Source organism: Doryrhamphus excisus, chromosome 4 (assembly GCF_030265055.1).
Source record: "Doryrhamphus excisus isolate RoL2022-K1 chromosome 4, RoL_Dexc_1.0, whole genome shotgun sequence".
Taxonomy (NCBI): Eukaryota; Metazoa; Chordata; class Actinopteri; order Syngnathiformes; family Syngnathidae; genus Doryrhamphus; species Doryrhamphus excisus.
This window is the reverse complement of record NC_080469.1, coordinates 23,356,125-23,374,614: the sequence shown is the minus strand read 5'-3', so window position 1 is coordinate 23,374,614 and position 18,490 is coordinate 23,356,125. Positions and strand designations below refer to the sequence as shown.

At 37.5% G+C, this 18,490-nt stretch overlaps 1 protein-coding gene across 6 annotated transcripts in view; it reads right to left on the bottom strand.

The window, feature by feature from the left end:
- The window catches only part of grid2 (glutamate receptor, ionotropic, delta 2), a 528,950-nt gene that overhangs the window by 105,967 nt on the left and 404,493 nt on the right, over positions 1–18,490 (bottom strand). For all 6 annotated transcript variants that reach the window (XR_009129664.1, XR_009129665.1, XM_058071482.1 and 3 more), the window contains exon 11: positions 15,889–16,201. Coding sequence is in view for 4 of the 6 variants with exons in the window: in XM_058071482.1 (XP_057927465.1) it covers positions 15,889–16,201 (313 nt within the window). In the remaining 2 variants the exon portion in view is untranslated. The remainder of the gene's footprint in view (positions 1–15,888; positions 16,202–18,490) is intronic.

Here is an 18,490-nt window from a genome sequence, read left to right as displayed (position 1 = left end):
ATGCACGTCAAAACTGCTGTGAAGCACACTTAATTGGCTGATTGTCTTCCACCCGGCGTCTGTCACCTGGGAGTCGCGAACAGACGCTGTATTTACTTTAGTCTCCGCGCCTCGGATAGACACAACATTGCCATAGCAACACAGTTGGCTTCTGAGTGATGTGCAAAGTAAAAAAAAAAAACTTCATTGCTTCTTGATTGGCTTTTTTAATGTAAATACAGTAAACCTCGGATATATCGGATTCAATTGTTCCCACTGGTTTTGTCCGATATAAGCGAAATCCGTTATATGCGTATACCGGAAAATGTCCGTTTTACGCATATATCGGATTTATATCCGGTATATGCGTAAATCGGATTTTATCCGTTATAAAAAGGCACTTCCTTGACTATGTTTCCAATGTACCTGGACGCGCAGGCAACGCTGCAAACGCTGCAAATGACGTCGTATAGCGGCCTGTCACGATTCGGCGAATCGGAGCGCCACGATGCGGCCATCCGATATATGCGAGGGAAATTGAATGGAAATGCATTGGAACAGGACTGGAGATTTTGTCCGAAATAGGCGAAATCCGTTATAAAAAATCCGATATATGCAATGAATTTTTATTGGAAATGCATTACAGAAAAATCGGTTCTTTTATATCTGTCCGTTGTGAGCGAATTTACGATATATCCGAGTCCGATATATCCGAGGTTTACTGTATAAGTATTTGCAAAGATAAATAGAATTGTATGTACTGGTAATTGGTAATTATAAGGTCCCATATCAAACTATTGCAACCCAACTGCTTAACTGGCATCAAAACCAGGATGGAACAAAATCCTCACACTTAACAGTGATAAAACAGATATTATCATCACTGGTCCCAAAAACATCAAAACATCCACCAAAACAATAAAACATCCATCAAAACAAACACCTCGTACTTCGGTAAGTGATAAAAAAATAAATAAAAAAAAATAAAACAACTTAAACTATATTATGAAAGCAGGAAGTGAACAAATGTAACAGTTACTGATTGTAAAAGTACCAGATGGAGGGGTAGGATTTAATAAGCTTTGCTTTTTCCTACTCCTTTTGGACATGTGGAACTGGGAACTGATTATGTGATGCATTCAATTGTAATCTGATGCATAACTTCTGTCTCAAACTCGACAGCGCCACCCTTATTCCATCCCCGCTCATCTGCAACCTCGGCATCCTCCGAGATCCCACCCTTTCTTTTGAACCCCACGTCAAACAATTAACCCGGACATAAATTTTTCATCTTAAGAACATAGCCCGACTCCGTCCACTGCCGTTGAATCCCTGATCCACGTGTTCATCACATCCAGAATGGACTACTGCAACAGTATTCTTTAGGGTACAACATCCAAAACCCTCAAAAAACTACAATATATTCAGAACTCAGCTGCCCGCCTCCTCACCTCCACACATTACCCCGGTCCTTAAAACCGTCCACTGGCTTCCCGTCCCCCAAAGCATCCATTTCAAAGTCCTTCTCATCACCTACAAAGCCCTCCACGATCTGACCCCTCCATATCTCACAAACCTCCTCCATCCACACAATCCCCCACGTCCCCTTCGCTCCTCGGACTCCAACCTCCTGGGGAGACAGACCCTTCTCCATCTTGCCCCATTCACTCTATGCTTGCCCCGACCTTCCCACCTTCAAAAAACAACAAAAAACCACCTGTTTAAATCCCTTTTTAATGTCTAACTTTTTATACCTGACTGCTGCATCTTTAATGCATCTTTTTACTCTGTTTTTACTCAACTCTATTTTTATTTTTTTACCACTCTAAAGCGTCTTTGAGTACTCTGAAAAACGCTTTGTAAAGCGTCATTGTATGGTCATATCACCTCATACTTCGGTAAGTGATAAAAAAAAAACAAAAAAACCAACTTAAACTATACTATGAAAGCAGGAAGTGAACAAATGTAACAGTTACTGATTGTAAAAGTACCAGAATGAGGGCTAGGATTTAATAAGCTTTGCTTCTTCCTACTCCTTTCGGACATGTGGAACTGGGAACTGATTATGTGATGCATTCAATTGTAATCTGATGCATGTTCAAATGAAATTAAACCATTATTATTATTATTATTATTATGATTAACAGCAGCACGGTTAACCTCATAGTGAGGAGACCAGGGTTCAAATCCACCCTCGGCCATCTCTGTGTGGAGTTTGCATGTTCTCCCCGTGCATGCGTGGGTTTTCTCCGGGTACTCCGGTTTCCTCCCACATTCCAAAAACATGCTAGGTTAATTAGCGACTCCAAATTGTCCATAGGTATGAATGCGAGTGTGAATGGTTGTTTGTCTATATGTGCCCTGTGATTGGCTGGCGACCAGTCCAGGGTGTACCCCGCCTCTCTCCCGAAGATGTCTGGTATAGGCTCCAGCACCCCCCGCGACCCTCGTGAGGAAAAAGCGGTAGAATTAATTTAAACTATATTAGGAAAGCAGGAAGTGAACAAATGTAACAGTTATTGATTGTAAAAGTACCAGATGGAGGGGTAGGATTTAATAAGCTTTGCTTCTTCCTACTCCTTTTGGACATGTGGAACTGGGAACTGATTATGGGATGCATTCAATTGTAATCTGATGCATGTTCACATGAAATTAAACCATTATTATTATTATTATTATTATTATGAACAGCAGCACGGTGGTCGAGTGGTTAGCGCGCAGACCTCATAGCGAGGAGACCAGGGTTCAAATTCCACCCTCGGCCATCTCTGTGTGGAATTTGCATGTTCTCCCCGTGCATGCGTGGGTTTTCTCCGGGTACTCCGGTTTCCTCCCACATTCCAAAAACATGCTAGGTTAATTAGCGACTCCAAATTGTCCATAGGTATGAATGTGAGTGTGAATGGTTGTTTGTCTATATGTGCCCTGTGATTGGCTGGCCACCAGTCCAGGATGAAGTCCAGCATGAATGAATTATTAATAACAGTTATGACACACCACCACTACCATTAAGGCATCTTCCTCCGTTCAACCAGTCGCTGTCTTCTGGACTTTGGATTTTACACCAAATCTTTCTTCATCTTCTCCAGTTTCCGTATAATATTTCCTTCCAGTCCTTGCAGAAAATGGATGGGGTCCGTGTCGGTGGTTTGCGCTCTTTTTTCTGTCAGGATTTAAGCCACACAATCAGAGGTTTTTGTAGATCAATCTTTCCTCCCTCAACTGCTGCTTGCGGCTGGGTGGGTTAAGGACTCAGGTTCATTGAAAGATTTGTTCCTAGGTGTGCTTCATCTGGGGTTCTGACACCCTGCAGGTTGTGCTGAGTGCCCCGCCACCGGGCTTCACTCGACTGATTTGCCTCACCTCTAAAGGAAGTAGTGGCCGGAGCAAGTCCCCTTTTGATGTGCTCTTTCACACGCTTTTTCAGAATGTTATTTTTCTAGCCAGGATGCACTTTTGCAGCTTGGGTTCTGCCATTGGTGTTACTTTGTCGACTGCTGTGCTGATCATCTCATTCGTCATCGATTCCGTTTCATGGTCTGTTATCCTGTGGTCCACCGATGAGTCATCTTGCACCCCCGCTCTTGGTTCTTTTTTCGTAGCCATATTTAGGTGGGTCCGTGGATGTCGGATATGAACGAACGGGTCAAAAGAACTAGTTCTTTTTTGTGAACGGAATGAACGAGGTCACCGCCCCTAAAATACCCGTTCAGTCTGTTCAGTTTTTTTTTTGATTGGCCTGTCTTATCCTATCGTCGCGCCTCGCTCTGTGGGTGGGTGGGGTTAGCTTACTGAAAGACCGAGACCGAGAGATTGACCGACACGGTCGAGAACCACGTTCATTCCGTTCACAAAAAAAGTAGTTCTTTTGACCTGTTTGTTCATGACAGACACACCACTAGTCATAACATGTTGTTGCGCTGTTGATGTCGGAACGAACGTGAACATGAGTGAATGGACTGACTCGACATGGCTGACTGGGTCTATGCACAGGGGGAGATCACAGGCTAACAACCAATTGACCGAAATGAACAAAATGAACAAAATGAACAAAATGAACAAAATGAACAAAATGAACAAAATGACCGAAATGACCGAAATGACCGAAATGACCGAAATGAACAAAATGAACAAAATGAACAAAATGAACAAAATGAACAAAATGACCGAAATGAACAAAATGACAAATGAACAAAATGACCGAAATGAAAAAAATGACCGAAATGACCGAAATGACCGAAATGAACAAAATGAACAAAATGAACAAAATGAACAAAATGAACAAAATTACCGAAATGAACAAAATGACCAAAATGACCAAAATGACCGAAATGAAAAAAATGACCGAAATGACCGAAATGACCAAAATGACAAATGAACAAAATGAACAAAATGACCGAAATGACCGAAATGACCGAAATGAAAAAAATGACCGAAATGACCAAAATGACCAAAATGACCAAAATGACCGAAATGACCGAAATGAACAAAATGACCGAAATGAACAAAATGACCGAAATTACCGAAATTACCGAAATGACCAAAATGACCAATGACCGAAATGACCGAAATGACCAAAATGACCAAAATGACTGAAATAAAAAAAATGACCGAAATGAACAAAATGACCGAAATGACCAAAATGACAAATGAACAAAATGACCGAAATGCAAAAAAATGACCGGAATGACCGAAATGAACAAAATGACCGAAATGAACAAAATGAACAAAATGAACAAAATGAACAAAATGACCGAAATTACCGAAATTACCGAAATTACCGAAATGAACAAAATGAACAAAATGACAAATGACCAAAATGACCGAAATGACCGAAATGACCAAAATGACCAAAATGACCAAAATGACCAAAATGACCAAAATGACTGAAATAAAAAAAATGACCGAAATGACCGAAATGAACAAAATGACCGAAATGACCAAAATGACCAAAATGACCAAAATGACCAAAATGACCAAAATGACCAAAATGACCAAAATGACCAAAATGACCAAAATGACCAAAACGAACTGATGTTTTTACTGAATGAACCGGAATGATCCAGTTCACTGAAATGAACGGTTTTGCCCACCACTATCACACAGGCTGTGGCTTTCTGAATATTTTTATTCATATGCATGCATTGGTGGGCAAAATGTACAAAAAGTATTTCCGCTCCTTTAAGTGTAAATGTCATTTTTCCCGACTCACACACAGCTTCCTTTCTCGTTGTAAAAAGTTAGAAACAAGTGCGATGTTTTGTTTGAAATCAATTCTTTCGAGATGGGCTCAGGGATTCAACAGCATGGTGCGGGTGAGCATGTAATTGAAAACAAGCACCACCTTGGGTTGTTTTTTTTTTTTTTTTAACGCCGCCATGAAGGCTAATAGACTATTTTCTTCCAGTCTGCAAGACCCTTTTGCCCCCCTAGGAAAAAAAAATGCTTGGATACACACACACATAAAAAAATGTAACCCTTCACATGAAGCGGAACACAGTGATACACCCAAGCAACCTTGAATGTAAGTTGCTGTTGTTCCTCTTATAGAATACACAGATTGCATTGATCCATATTCTGTGTAAGATGGAGGCAAGCGGCTTTTAAATAAAGGGAAGGCTTTCTGCTGACTGCGTCGTATTTATGTTGCGTTCAAGTGTGAAGAGCGAGTGCAGAAGTGCTGATCAAGCTGACAGCAAGGATGAACGAAAAAAAAAAATCATATTTTTAACATTCAATGTCCACTGTGGTTAAAGCTAGGAGACCCCGAGTTCAATTCCACCCTCTGTGTGGAGTTTGCATGTTCTCCCTGTGCATTGCATGGTTTCCTCCCACATTCCAAAAACATGCTAGGTTAATTGCCGACTCCAAATTGTCCATAGGTATGAATGTGAGTGTGAATGGTTGTTTGTCTATATGTGCTTTTAACATCCTATGTCCACTGTGGGCTGCACGGTGGACGAGTGGTTAAAGCTAGGAGACCCGAGTTCAATTCCACCCTCTATGTGGAGTTTGCATGTTCTCCCCGTGCATGCGTGGGTTTTCTCCGGGTACTCCGTTTCTTTTCCCACATTCCAAAAACATGCTAGGTTAATTAGCGACTCCAAATTGTATGAATGTGAGTGTGAATGGTTGTTTGTCTATATGTGCTTTTAACATCTTATGTCCACTGTGGGCTGCACGGTGGAGGAGTGGTTAAAGCTAGGAGACCCGAGTTCAATTCCACCCTCTGTGTGGAGTTTGCATGTTCTCTCCGTGCATGCGTGGGTTTTCTCCGGGTATTCCGGTTTCCTCCCACATTCCAAAAACATGCTAGGTTAATTGGCGACTCCAAATTGTCCATAGGTATGAATGTGAGTGTGAATGGTTGTTTGTCTATATGTGCCCTGTGATTGGCTGGCCACCAGTCCAGGGTGTACCCCGCCTCTCGCCCGAAGACAGCTGGGATAGGCTCCAGCACCCTCTGCGACCCTAGTGAGGAATTAATGAATCTCGTTTCCATGATTCCGGGTACTCCGGCTTCCTCCCACATTCCAAAAACATGCTAGGTTAATTAGCGACTCCAAATTGTCCATAGGTATGAATGTGAGTGTGAATGGTTGTTTGTCTATATATGCCCTGTGATTGGCTGGCCACCACTCCAGGGTGTACCCCGCCTCTCCCCCACAGCACCCCCTGCGACCCTTGTGGGGATAAGCGGAAAAAAATGAATGAATAAATATCTTGTATTGGATCTCAAGAGACCGTGCAGGTGTGCCTAATGAAATGACCAGTGAGTGTGTTCCCTTCACACATCCACACTCCTATAAGACAGTGTTTATCAGCGGTCTCCACACTTTGCCCGCCGGTGCGTGGAACCTGGCTGCCTCCCCTTTCATTCATTCTAGCAAGGAAAAGCTCTCCGAGGCTTAAAAAAAAAAAAAAAAAGGCGGCCAGTTTTAATGAATGTTTACAAGTGATGATGCAGCAAGTTGGTCCAAGGGTCTCGGAAGGCACACAGAAATGGTAAGATGATTTTTGCCAGGGGATATATTAAGTCAAAGTGACCTAAAGTTTAAGGAAAGTGTGGAAAATACTTCTGTTTATTGCATGAAAAACCACTCAATGTGTGTGCATACTCGGCTTGTGTATGTATCAAGTTGGAAAACAAGTTTCCCCAAGGGAGGGGAGGGTATCATGATTTGCCTCACAATGTTGGAATTCATCTTTCCCATCCGTGAACTGCATCTCCCTCTCTCCCGGGAAGCACTTGTGCAGCCCCAGACCATGACACTATCAGCGCCACACAAAAAAACAATGATCTTGTTGCTCACTTGTGTTGCCAGATATTTAGACAACACACCACCTTTCCGTATGAATGTGAGTGTGAATGGTTGTTTGTCTATATGTGCCCTGTGATTGGCTGGCCACCAGTCCAGGGTGTACCCTGCCTCTCGCCGAAGACAGCTGGGATAGGCTCCAGCACCCCCCCCCCCGCACGACCCTTGTGAGGATAAGGGGTAGAAAATGAATGAATAAATCTCGTTTACGTTATAAGTGAAGTTCCGCAAAGAAGGATCCCATATTAAAATATAAGATATTATGACATATTGACATATGAAAAAAAACGCATTTATTAAAAACAGAAAAAAAAAACTTTTTCAGTGCTTTGGTTCCGATTTTCTACAATAAAAGCTCTGATAAAACATTCCACTGTTCTCAAATATTTTAATGTTTATTTTTCTACACAAAATAAGATGAAAAATAAATAAACAAAACAAGAATAAAGAAAATCAATCAGTAATAAATAAATATAATAATAATAATAAAACGGCACATAATAAAAACTTAGGAAACCACATATAGTTGGTGGGTAGACAAATTATTTTTTTCAGATTAAAATGAACAAAACATTATTAGAGCCCTGTAGACATGACAAAACACGACTATAGTCACATTTATACTCAACATACATATTGCGCAACTGCAGGGTCTTGAGACACATGCTAACTCGCAAACTAGCAACCTAAACGGTAGCCTTCAAGTTATTTCCTTTAAACTTAAATAGCCCAAAATTTACCACTTCCACACGGATAGGGAGGATAACTATTAACAGTTATTTAACCTTTAACATGAACATTAATCAAACGTAATAATTTTTTCTGGGTACATGATACCATACAGCATCCATATCAAACTTGCTCGGGCCGCACTAACATTAAACTTTCATATCAAGGCGGGGGCCTCAAACTAGTGTCCTGCGGGCCACATTTGGCCCGTGTGCCGCGTGTTTGAGACCCCTGCTCTAAATACTATAATAATAATAATATACTATGGTGTATGTTACTTTGAGTGAGAAGGCAAAGTAACTTCACTTTCTAAAGTATTGGCCCATCTAAATATGAAAATGTGTGTATATACTTTCTATTTACCTTCATGTAGCATTCAAGCCAAGCTAATGTACACAAAATAAAGATACTAACTGCAGATGCAAGTAAGTCAGACAAAGAGAACGCCTGGGAAAGAGATTTTGCGCGAGACAATTATTCAACATGACACTCGAGTTTTGTTTTTGACTCTTCTACTTTAGCTCAAGATGACGAGTCGCGGTCAGGACGGAGAGGAAGCAAGGAAGCGAGCGATGGCAGACACAAGGAGACAGGAAGGTATCCAAACAGGAGATGGGATTAAAATGCTCTTACGTAACCAAACCTCCTCCTCGAGGTTTTTCCTTCCATCTTTACAGTCAAAAAAGCCCTTCAGATGATCTGATCATTTTCAAACTTGGAACAATACAAGAGGAATCAGTTGCGGGTGCTAAGAGGTTGCGAGGACTCGGCACACCTGAAGGCACCACAGGCTGACCGTGAACTTTTAAGACTTTTAAGAAAGTTTATGGCATTTCCTATAGCTAATGATGCCTGCCTTGCTCCCAAAAACTCAGCTCATTTAGTAGCAACTCATGCTAAGAAAAGTACATCATAGTACTTCTTGAGCTGTGCTACCTTCTTAATGGAGTACTGCTGTTCAGTGAAGTACTCTCCAAATCCGTGTATGTGGTAAACCCGCAAAATTGTGAGGAATAGGTGTGAAATGTATTGAAAATTGTGAGGGTTTTAATGTTCTGAGTCGAAAAAGTAATGTACTGCAGGTTGATCCTTGAGGGACTCCCATGTGTTCACCCAATGGAAAATTATCCATTCATTTTAATGTCCCACTGTCTGAGCTTCAACAGTTAAATCATTTTTTTTGTGTGTCAAAGTTAACCAACACTTTGCGTTTAAAATACTAAAGCTATCAGCAATAAGTCAACAAGTAGTAGAAATGCTACAACTAGCTAGTTGACTGGTTTTAGCTGAGTGGTAGCATTGTGGAGAGTGGAAGTGAGAGTGGGGTGAGTTGTCAACGACAGCAGCTCCTGTGCAAATGTTCATTTCATATGCGATTAAATTGCATGATCTCGCTCATAAAGGGATGGTTCAACGGTGTAGTACATCAATAGTGACTTACTTGCAGATTGGTCACATGACCCCAGTTCTGGTCGGATTTCAACGAGTACCGTTTTGCTTAAATGGCCTCAGCAACTAAGCGGAACTAAGCGGTCTTCGTCACGGAAAACCGACCAGAATCGGGCTATCATCAAAAAAAAGTGAACTATCCCTTTAAGAACAAATAACAGCATTACAGTAGTATCGTACAGTAGTACCGTTTTTTCAGCTGCTAATTTGCAGTTCTGAGTCTGTACTCTCTTATTTTTTCTTTCTCGATTTTTCCTTCCAGGAGTTGAATTTGAAATAGGCTGTGCTTGACTGTGTGAGCAAAGAACATGTTTTTCCTTCCCATAATATCCTTCAAAAGCCATTGTGAGTTCTTCTTTGTTGGTTTTTCTTTCTTTCCAAGATACCTTTACTATTCAATCATCCACTCTTTTTTGCAGTTGACGAATATCGACCAAATGACAGATCCAAATAATAGATGTAGTAGATTATGTAGCGGCTGGGCGAGTGATTAGCACACAGGCTATAAATTTTTTTAATATAATTTTAATATATTTTAATATAATTTTAATATAATTTTAATATAATTTTAACTACAATGGAAGAAGCCCAATGCATAAAAAATATTTTAAAAAGCTAAAACTGTGAATTTATACATTAAAACATGATTAAAAATGCTGTAAATATGACTGTGATTAATTAATCATAATTAATTATTTTATTTGACATGTAAATTATTGCTGCTACTACTGATATAATAACAATAATAATAATTTGACAACATTTTGGGGCTGCACGGTGTACAAGTGGTTAGCGTGTAGACCTCAAAACTAGGACACCCGAGTTCGATTCCACCCTCTGCCATCTCTGTGTGGGGTTTGCATGTTCTCCCCGTGCATGCGTGGGTTTTCTCCGGGTACTCCGGTTTCCTCCCACATTCCAAAAACATGCTAGGTTATAATTGGCGACTCCAAATTGTCCGTAGGTATGAATGTGAGTGTGAATGGTTGTTTGACTTTATGTGCCCTGTGATTGGCTGGCCACCAGTCTACCCTGACATCCGTAGCGACACACTAGTGGCTCCCTCTGCTCTATAATCTGCTTAGTAGTTATGCAGTAGTTGTAATGTCAAGATACAGTGGTACCTCAGTTAACATCCGCCCCGGTTAGCATGTTTTTTTTGGTTAACATCCAAAAATTTTTGCCAAAACTTTGCCTCGGTCTACCTTGCCCTCTCGCTTGTCTATATGTGTTCTGTGATTGGCTGGCGACCAGTCCAGGGTGTACCCTGCCTCTCGCCCGAAGACAGCTGGGATAGGCTCCAGCACCCCCATCCCCCCGCCCCGTGCGACCCTTGTGAAGATAAGCGGTAGAAAATGAATGAATGTATGTTATATAATACTTAAGTATTCTAAACCTTCGCTATTTTCCACAATGCTAGCACAGGGCACATATTGCTAGCTCGCTAGGTACGTATCAGTCATGATATATTGATAAGACATTATCTATATTGAAAGTACGCTCTCAATGCTGAAAGCATGAGTCTTATTTTCCATTAATTTATCCACTATGTTGGGTAATACGATTGTAAAAGTGGATGTAGGGGTGTTATTTCATGTCTGGAAGGCTCTAATAATGCTAAAAAAAAGAATCCTATTAAATTTACTTGTCACCACCGAGTCTGGAACCAATTCAATGTGATACATTAGAGTTTACTGCATGTTCAGTGACAATTAATTACCTTTTATTAATTACCTTTTTGTAATGTTGTAGTTTGGTGTTTACTTTTGTAATGTTTTGGAAGATAAAAAGCTAACTGGGTGTACAAATGTATAAATAAAGGGTATTCATCACCAATTCTCCAATGCCACATATTGTTTTGATATATTATTGATTGTTTGTATGTTTGTGATATGATAGTGAATGAACGTTTATCCAAGAGGAGACTGAGGATAGCAGGAAGACACGCTGCTGCAGCAAAGCAGAGACTGTGGAGAATGGTACTACATCAATGGTGTAGAAGAAAAAGCAATAAGGAGATGTTAAACGTGTGTAAGAAAAGACAGAACACGAGACATCAAGGAACCAAGGCAGAGAAAAAGGAGATAAAAATGAAAAAAAAAGCTACAAGTGTTTCAGCATGCTCCTTGTTCTCACTCACAGTCGGGAGTGAAAACGCCCAAAGCAACATTCACAGGCCTCGTTGTTTGTGTTCACTCTCATCATCCAGACCTCACACTTCCTTCCCCATCTTTCCCAAAGGGAACAATTCCAAGGTGAAACACACACAGGGTTATTGTACAGAGGGTGGGAAGCATAGTGTAAATAAGGCAAGTGTTTGCATTGACACAGTCTATTACATTTTCCACTCATGTATTCATTGGCCACTTGCAGCCAGTGGTCAAGAATAAGGAAAAAGGTACCCCCCCCCCGACACCCCCTGTCTCCTCAGTTAAGGTGCCCTTGAGGAAGGCACATATGGTTCCTAATAAGATGCCTACTGGTGGCTTAAATGTACTACTTAAGCACATTTATGACAAATCGTATCAATCAAATGTAAAAAAAAAAAGACTAAAACTATCTTATCTCAAAATTTCAACTTTTTATCTCATAGTTTTGATTTTTTTATCTCGTTATTTTGACTTTTTATCTTATTTCGACTTTTTATCTCATAGTTTTTATTTTTTTATTTAGTTATTTCGACTTTTTATCGCATAATTTTGACTTTCTGTCTCAGAATTTCGACTTTTTATCTCATTATTTCAACTTACCATTAGGATAAAACATTTTTTCCAGTGACGGAAACAGGCTTCCATAAAGGTGTGTGTATTTCAGGCCAAAATTAAGCATTTTCGAGCACAAAAATGGCTATACGAATAAATAAATGAACTGAAACACGAATACAGTCGGCCCTCGCCACTTTGTGCTTCAAACAGTTTAAAAAAAAAACGAATAAATGACAAAGTTTACGTCAGGGGTCTCAAACATGCGGCCCGCGGGCCAAATGTGGCCCGCAGGACACTAGTTTGAGGCCCCCGCCTTGATATGAAAGTTTAATGCAAGTTTGATATGGATGCTGTATGGTATCATGTACCCAGAAAAAATTATTACGTTTGATTAATGTTCATGTTAAAGGTTAAATAACTGTTAATAGTTATCCTCCCTATCCGTGTGGAAGTGGTAAGTTTTTGGCTATTTAAGTTGAAAGGAAATAACTTGAAGGCTACCGTTTAGGTCGCTAGCTCTCTAGTTTACATTTTTTTGTTTTTAATAAATGTGTTTTTTTTTTTTTTTTGGAAAACCTGATGCGGCCCAGTCTCACCCAGACCCGAGCTCCAGTGGCCCCCAAGTAAATTGAGTTTGAGACCCCTGGTTTTTGTATTATTGCCCTAAATTAAGCATTTCAAGTTTAAAAATGGTCACAGTATAAGGCATTAAAAGACGGATTTAATGTAGTATTCTACCCTGGCCACTAGATGATAACAATAATGGGCTACTATTATGATGGTAAGCTAGCTAAAATGCAACTCTGAAACCCCGACACGTCCGGAAGACATTTATTCCAAAACACAGCAGCCTTAAATAGCATATCCTCTTTGATTATATCTACTATATTGGGTAATACAAATGTAAGCGTGAGTATAGGGGTGTTGTTTCATGTCTGGAGAGCTCTAATAATGTTAAAACACGTATTTAGGATGTTGTAAACAGGTTTTCGGTGCTCTAACTATGAAAATATTAGTTGTTTCAATAGTTGAGCTGTCACAAAAGCACAATATTTGTGTGCTTAAAATGTATATTTTTTGTTGGGAGCTGATATTTCCTTGGAATTTACCCATGTTCTACTGCTTATTACTTAATAATTCAAGTTTTATGAAGGGAAAAAAAATGGGATTGCTTTATCCGTTATGTCATTCATGCATTTTCTGCCACTGATATGGAAAATGTATTCAAATGATTTTAAGTGAGATGTTTCTGGGCCGCCAAATCAGTGACCGAAATCACCGCCCGCGTCTCTCTCGTACTGATTTCCATGCCGCAAGACGCTCGGAATGACACCCTCTCGCTCTCGTTTTCCTCGCTAACAACGTCATGACTAAAATGTTAATTACCTCTAAACAGAGAAATGATTGCCAAAATCAAACAGCAATTAGCGTGCATCATCATTAGCGCCATTAGCTGCCGTCGCCGCGCGAAGATTGAGGCTTGTTCAGCGGAGGGCGGAACGCTCATCAGCGTCTCATTCACCGACTTTCACAGGCAAAAGGGAAAACTTGGGAATGAAATACAGTCAAAAAGCCTGGAGAAGAGGAGGACCTCAGTGGAAAATTGCTGTTTTTGCACCTGTGCAGAAAGCAACATGTTATTATTATTTATGGAATTATTCCTGTAATGTCCGTTTTAAAGGACTTTTTGTAATATGTGTTCTTCCGGCCTGTTTATGAGCATCAAACATGAGACCGATCCATCGGCTCGCTCACATGTTTGCTCCAATTTCCAAAAAGTTGAAGGTTTCAGGAAGTTTCAGGAAGTTTAAAACCACAATACTGCCTCTGACCCATCCCTAGCTAATCATCAAAGAGGACAGGTCAAAATACATAGCAGGCTTCACTACACATCTTAAAATAAAGGCACTGAATATGCTAACCTAGCATGATGTTGCTGTTGAAATGTGAATGTAATGATGGCTGGCTATGGGAGTGGTGCTAAATGTTTAGCCCCCCCCCGTCCCACCCCATCACGTAACATTATTGTATGTGATATACGACATCTGTTATGTTGGAGTGCAGAGATACAGTGTGCAGTCGTTCCTTGCCAAAAGATATTAAAATTATATTAAAATTATATTAAAATTATATTAAAATTATATTAAAATTATATTAAAATTATATTAAAATTATAATAAATTATGTAAAAATATATTAGAATTATATTAAAATTATATTTAAATGATGTTAACATTATATTTAAATTATATTAAAATTATATTAAAATAATATTAACATTATATTAAAAATATATTAAAATTATATTAAAATTATATTAGAATTATATTAAAATTATATTAAAATGATATTATTATATTAAAATTATATAAAAATGTATATTAACATTATATTAACATTATATTAAAATTATATAAAAATTATATTAACATTATATTAAAATTATATTAAAAATATATAAAAAATTATATAAAAATTATATTAACATTATATTAAAATTATATTAAATTATGTAAAAAAATATTAGAAATATATTAAAATTATATAAAAAATTTTTTATAAATTATATAAAAATATGTAAAATATATATATATATATATATATTAAAATTACATTAAAATTATTCATTCATTCATTCATTCATCCTATCCCAGCTGTCTTTGGGCGAGAGGCGGGGTACACCCTGGACTGGTGGCCAGCCAATCACAGGCACATATAGACAAACAACCATTCACACTCACATTCATACCTAAGGTCAATTTCCATGTTTTTGGAATGTCGGCGGAAACCGGAGTACCCTGAGAAAACCCACGCGTGCACGGGGAAAACATGCAAACAGAGATGGCCGAGGCTGGAATTGAACCCTGGTCTCCTAGCTGTGAGGTCAGCGCGCTAACCACTCGACCGCCGTGCCACCACATTAAAATCATATTAAAATTATATTAAAATTATATAAAAATGTACTGTATTAAATCATGGTATTTTGTGGTTGAAAATGAACTAAAACACAAACATTTAATAAATGGCGTAGCATTCAGCGCTCGCCACTGGGTGTAAGTCAAGTTACTGTCATGTTTGATGAGCCACACGGACACCAGACGTGACTGTCAAAACGTCAACTCTGAACCATCAACGTCATTTCCTGTCTGCCACTCAACTCTGCTCTCACATTTATAACAACACACAACATCACAAGTCTTATTTATTGCTTAAATGTCTTATTTACTCTTATTATATCTACTATATCAGGTATAGGGGTGTTAGTTCATGTCTACAGGGCTCTAATAAACAGGTTGTCTATGCTCTAACTATGAACGTATACGCCATTTATAAATAAGGAATCCTATTTTACGGTTAGCATACTTTAGCAACCGTGGGAACTCGGTCTCATGTTGCCGAAACGAATTCTCAGTGCCCTCTCCTCTCAAGGTCACAGTTCTAATTCCCGACTCTGCATCAAATCCTTCCCTTGACATCCACACCTGAGCACCAAATGCTGGATTCCGGTAAATCTTCGGAGAGATAAAGAGGTCATTACCTCGTTGGTCGATCCCGGTGACACACATGCTTTTTCGCTTCTATTTGCCGTTATTGACAATGCACTCTATTTTGCCTCAGTTGATTCAAGACATAATTGATCGACAATCAATTTCACAATTTGGTCCCATCTCAGAGTGGGGATCAAACAGTGGAATAAAGATGCATACCTTGCTGTACGAAGGATCCGTACACAAACCACATGGAGTTGTAGAGCGTGGTGGACGACACCGACCCCATGGGTAGCCGAGGCGGGTTCAGCCAATTGAGTAAGTAGACCAGGATGCCGACCAGCAGCACGGTACCCGCGATGCACGCCCACAGAGACAGGTCGAAGGGCGCCAGGCAGGCGAACATGTCCACCGTACGCTCAGCCTTACGCAGCAGGACGCCCACCGAGTAGTCCATGTAGCGCGTGGTGAAGTCCACGACGCTCTCGCGCTCCGGCGTGATGGTCAGGGCGGAGAGTCCAACGTCGGCCCGCTGCAATGCAGAACAAAACAGTACGATAAATTAAATATGGACAATTAGACGCGTCGGAAAAGACATTCTGCTTGATGACGGCCATGTTTTTCAACCAATGTTGCTGAAAATGTTGTTCTGTATAATATTTTATGCTAGCAGGGTGCGTTAAAGATTGTAGCTGACACATTTGCATGTTCGATATATTTGCAGCCACTGCACATTAATACGCAAAGCATCATTTCTGGAGTATATTTTTTTAATATTTCTTTACTCTACTACTAAAATAGTGCTACTAAAATGACATTATTTTTCTTCATTATATTAGTTTATTCTCATGAATAAAATAATAAAATTCTCACATTTTCTTATAAATAGCATCTTTTTCTCACAATATTTTGACTTTAGTAAAAAAAATTTTTTTTTACATATTTTCTAACAATTCAACTAGAAAAATTTCTTCTCGGAATTATGACTTCATTTTCATCATATTTTGACTTTATTCTTGTAAAGATTTCTGGAGTTATAAATATATATTTTTTTTAATATTTCTTTATTCTACTACTAAAATAGTGCGACTAAAATGACATTATTTTTCTTCATTATGTTAGTTTATTCTCATAAATAAAATAATAAATAAATAAATAAAATTCTCACATTTTCTTATAAATAGGGTCTTTTTCTCACAATATTTTGACTTTACTCTTGTAAAAAAATTTTTTTTACATATTTTCTAACAATTCAACAAGAAAATTTTCTTCTCAGAATTATGACTTTATTTTCATCATATTTTGACTTTATTCTTGTAAAGATTTCTGGAGTTATATATATATATTTTTTTTTATATATATATATTTTAAATATTTCTTTACTACTAAAATAGTGCTACTAAAATGACATTATTTTTCTTCATTATATTAGTTTATTCTCATGAATAAAATAATAAATAAAAAAATAAAATTCTCACATTTTCTTATAAATAACGTCTTTTTCTCACAATATTTTGACTTTACTCAGTAAAAAAAAAGTTTTTTTTACATATTTTCTAACAATTCAACTAGAAAAATTTCTTCTCGGAATTATGACTTCATTTTCATCATATTTTGACTTTATTCTTGTAACATTCTAACTTTTTTCTGCACCCTAATTTTATAAAAATCAGAACTTTATTAGTTGTTTAGTTTGTGTTTTTTGTTGAGCAGAGCGTTAAAGATTATAGCTGACACATTTGCATGTTCGATATATTTGCAGCCACTGCATATTAATATGCAAAGCATCATTTCTGGAGTTATATTTTTTTTAATATTTCTTAACTCTACTACTAAAATAGTGCTACTAAAATGACATTATTTTTCTTCATTATATTAGTTTATTCTCATAAATAAAAAAATAAAATTCTCACATTTTCTTATAAATAGCGTCTTTTTCTCACAATATTTTGACTTAACTCTTGTAAAAAATATATATTTACATATTTTCTAACAATTCAACTAGAAAGTTTTCTTCTCAGAATTATGACTTTATTTTCATCATATTTTGACTTTATTCTTGTAAAGATTTCTGGAGTTATATATATTTTTTTATATATATATTTTTTAATATTTCTTTACTCTACTACTAAAATAGTGCTACTAAAATACATTATTTTTCTTCATTATATTAGTTTATTCTCATAAATAAAATAATAAATAAAAAAATAAAATTCTCACATTTTCTTATAAATAGCATCTTTTTCTCACAATATTTTGACTTTACTCTTGTAAAAAAATGTTTTTTTTACATATTTTCTAACAATTCAACAAGAACATTTTCTTCTCAGAATTATGACTTTATTTTCATCATATTTTGACTTTATTCTTGTAAAGATTTCTGGAGTTATATATATATATTTTTATATATATATATATATATTTTAATATTTATTTACTCTACTACTAAAATAGTGCTACTAAAATGACATTATTTTTCTTCATTATATTAGTTTATTCTCATAAATAAAATAATAAATAAAAAAATAACATTCTCACATTTTCTTATAAATAGCATCTTTTTCACACAATATTTTGACTTTACTCTTGTAAAAAAACATTTTTTTACATATTTTCTAACAATTCAACTAGAAAATGTTCTTCTCAGAATTATGACTTTATTTTCATCATATTTTGACTTTATTCTTGTAAAGATTTCTGGAGTTATATATATTTTTTTATATATTTTTTTTTTATATTTCTTTACTCTACTACTAAAATAGTGCTACTAAAATGACATTATTTTTCTTCATATATTAGTTTATTGTCATAAATAAAATAA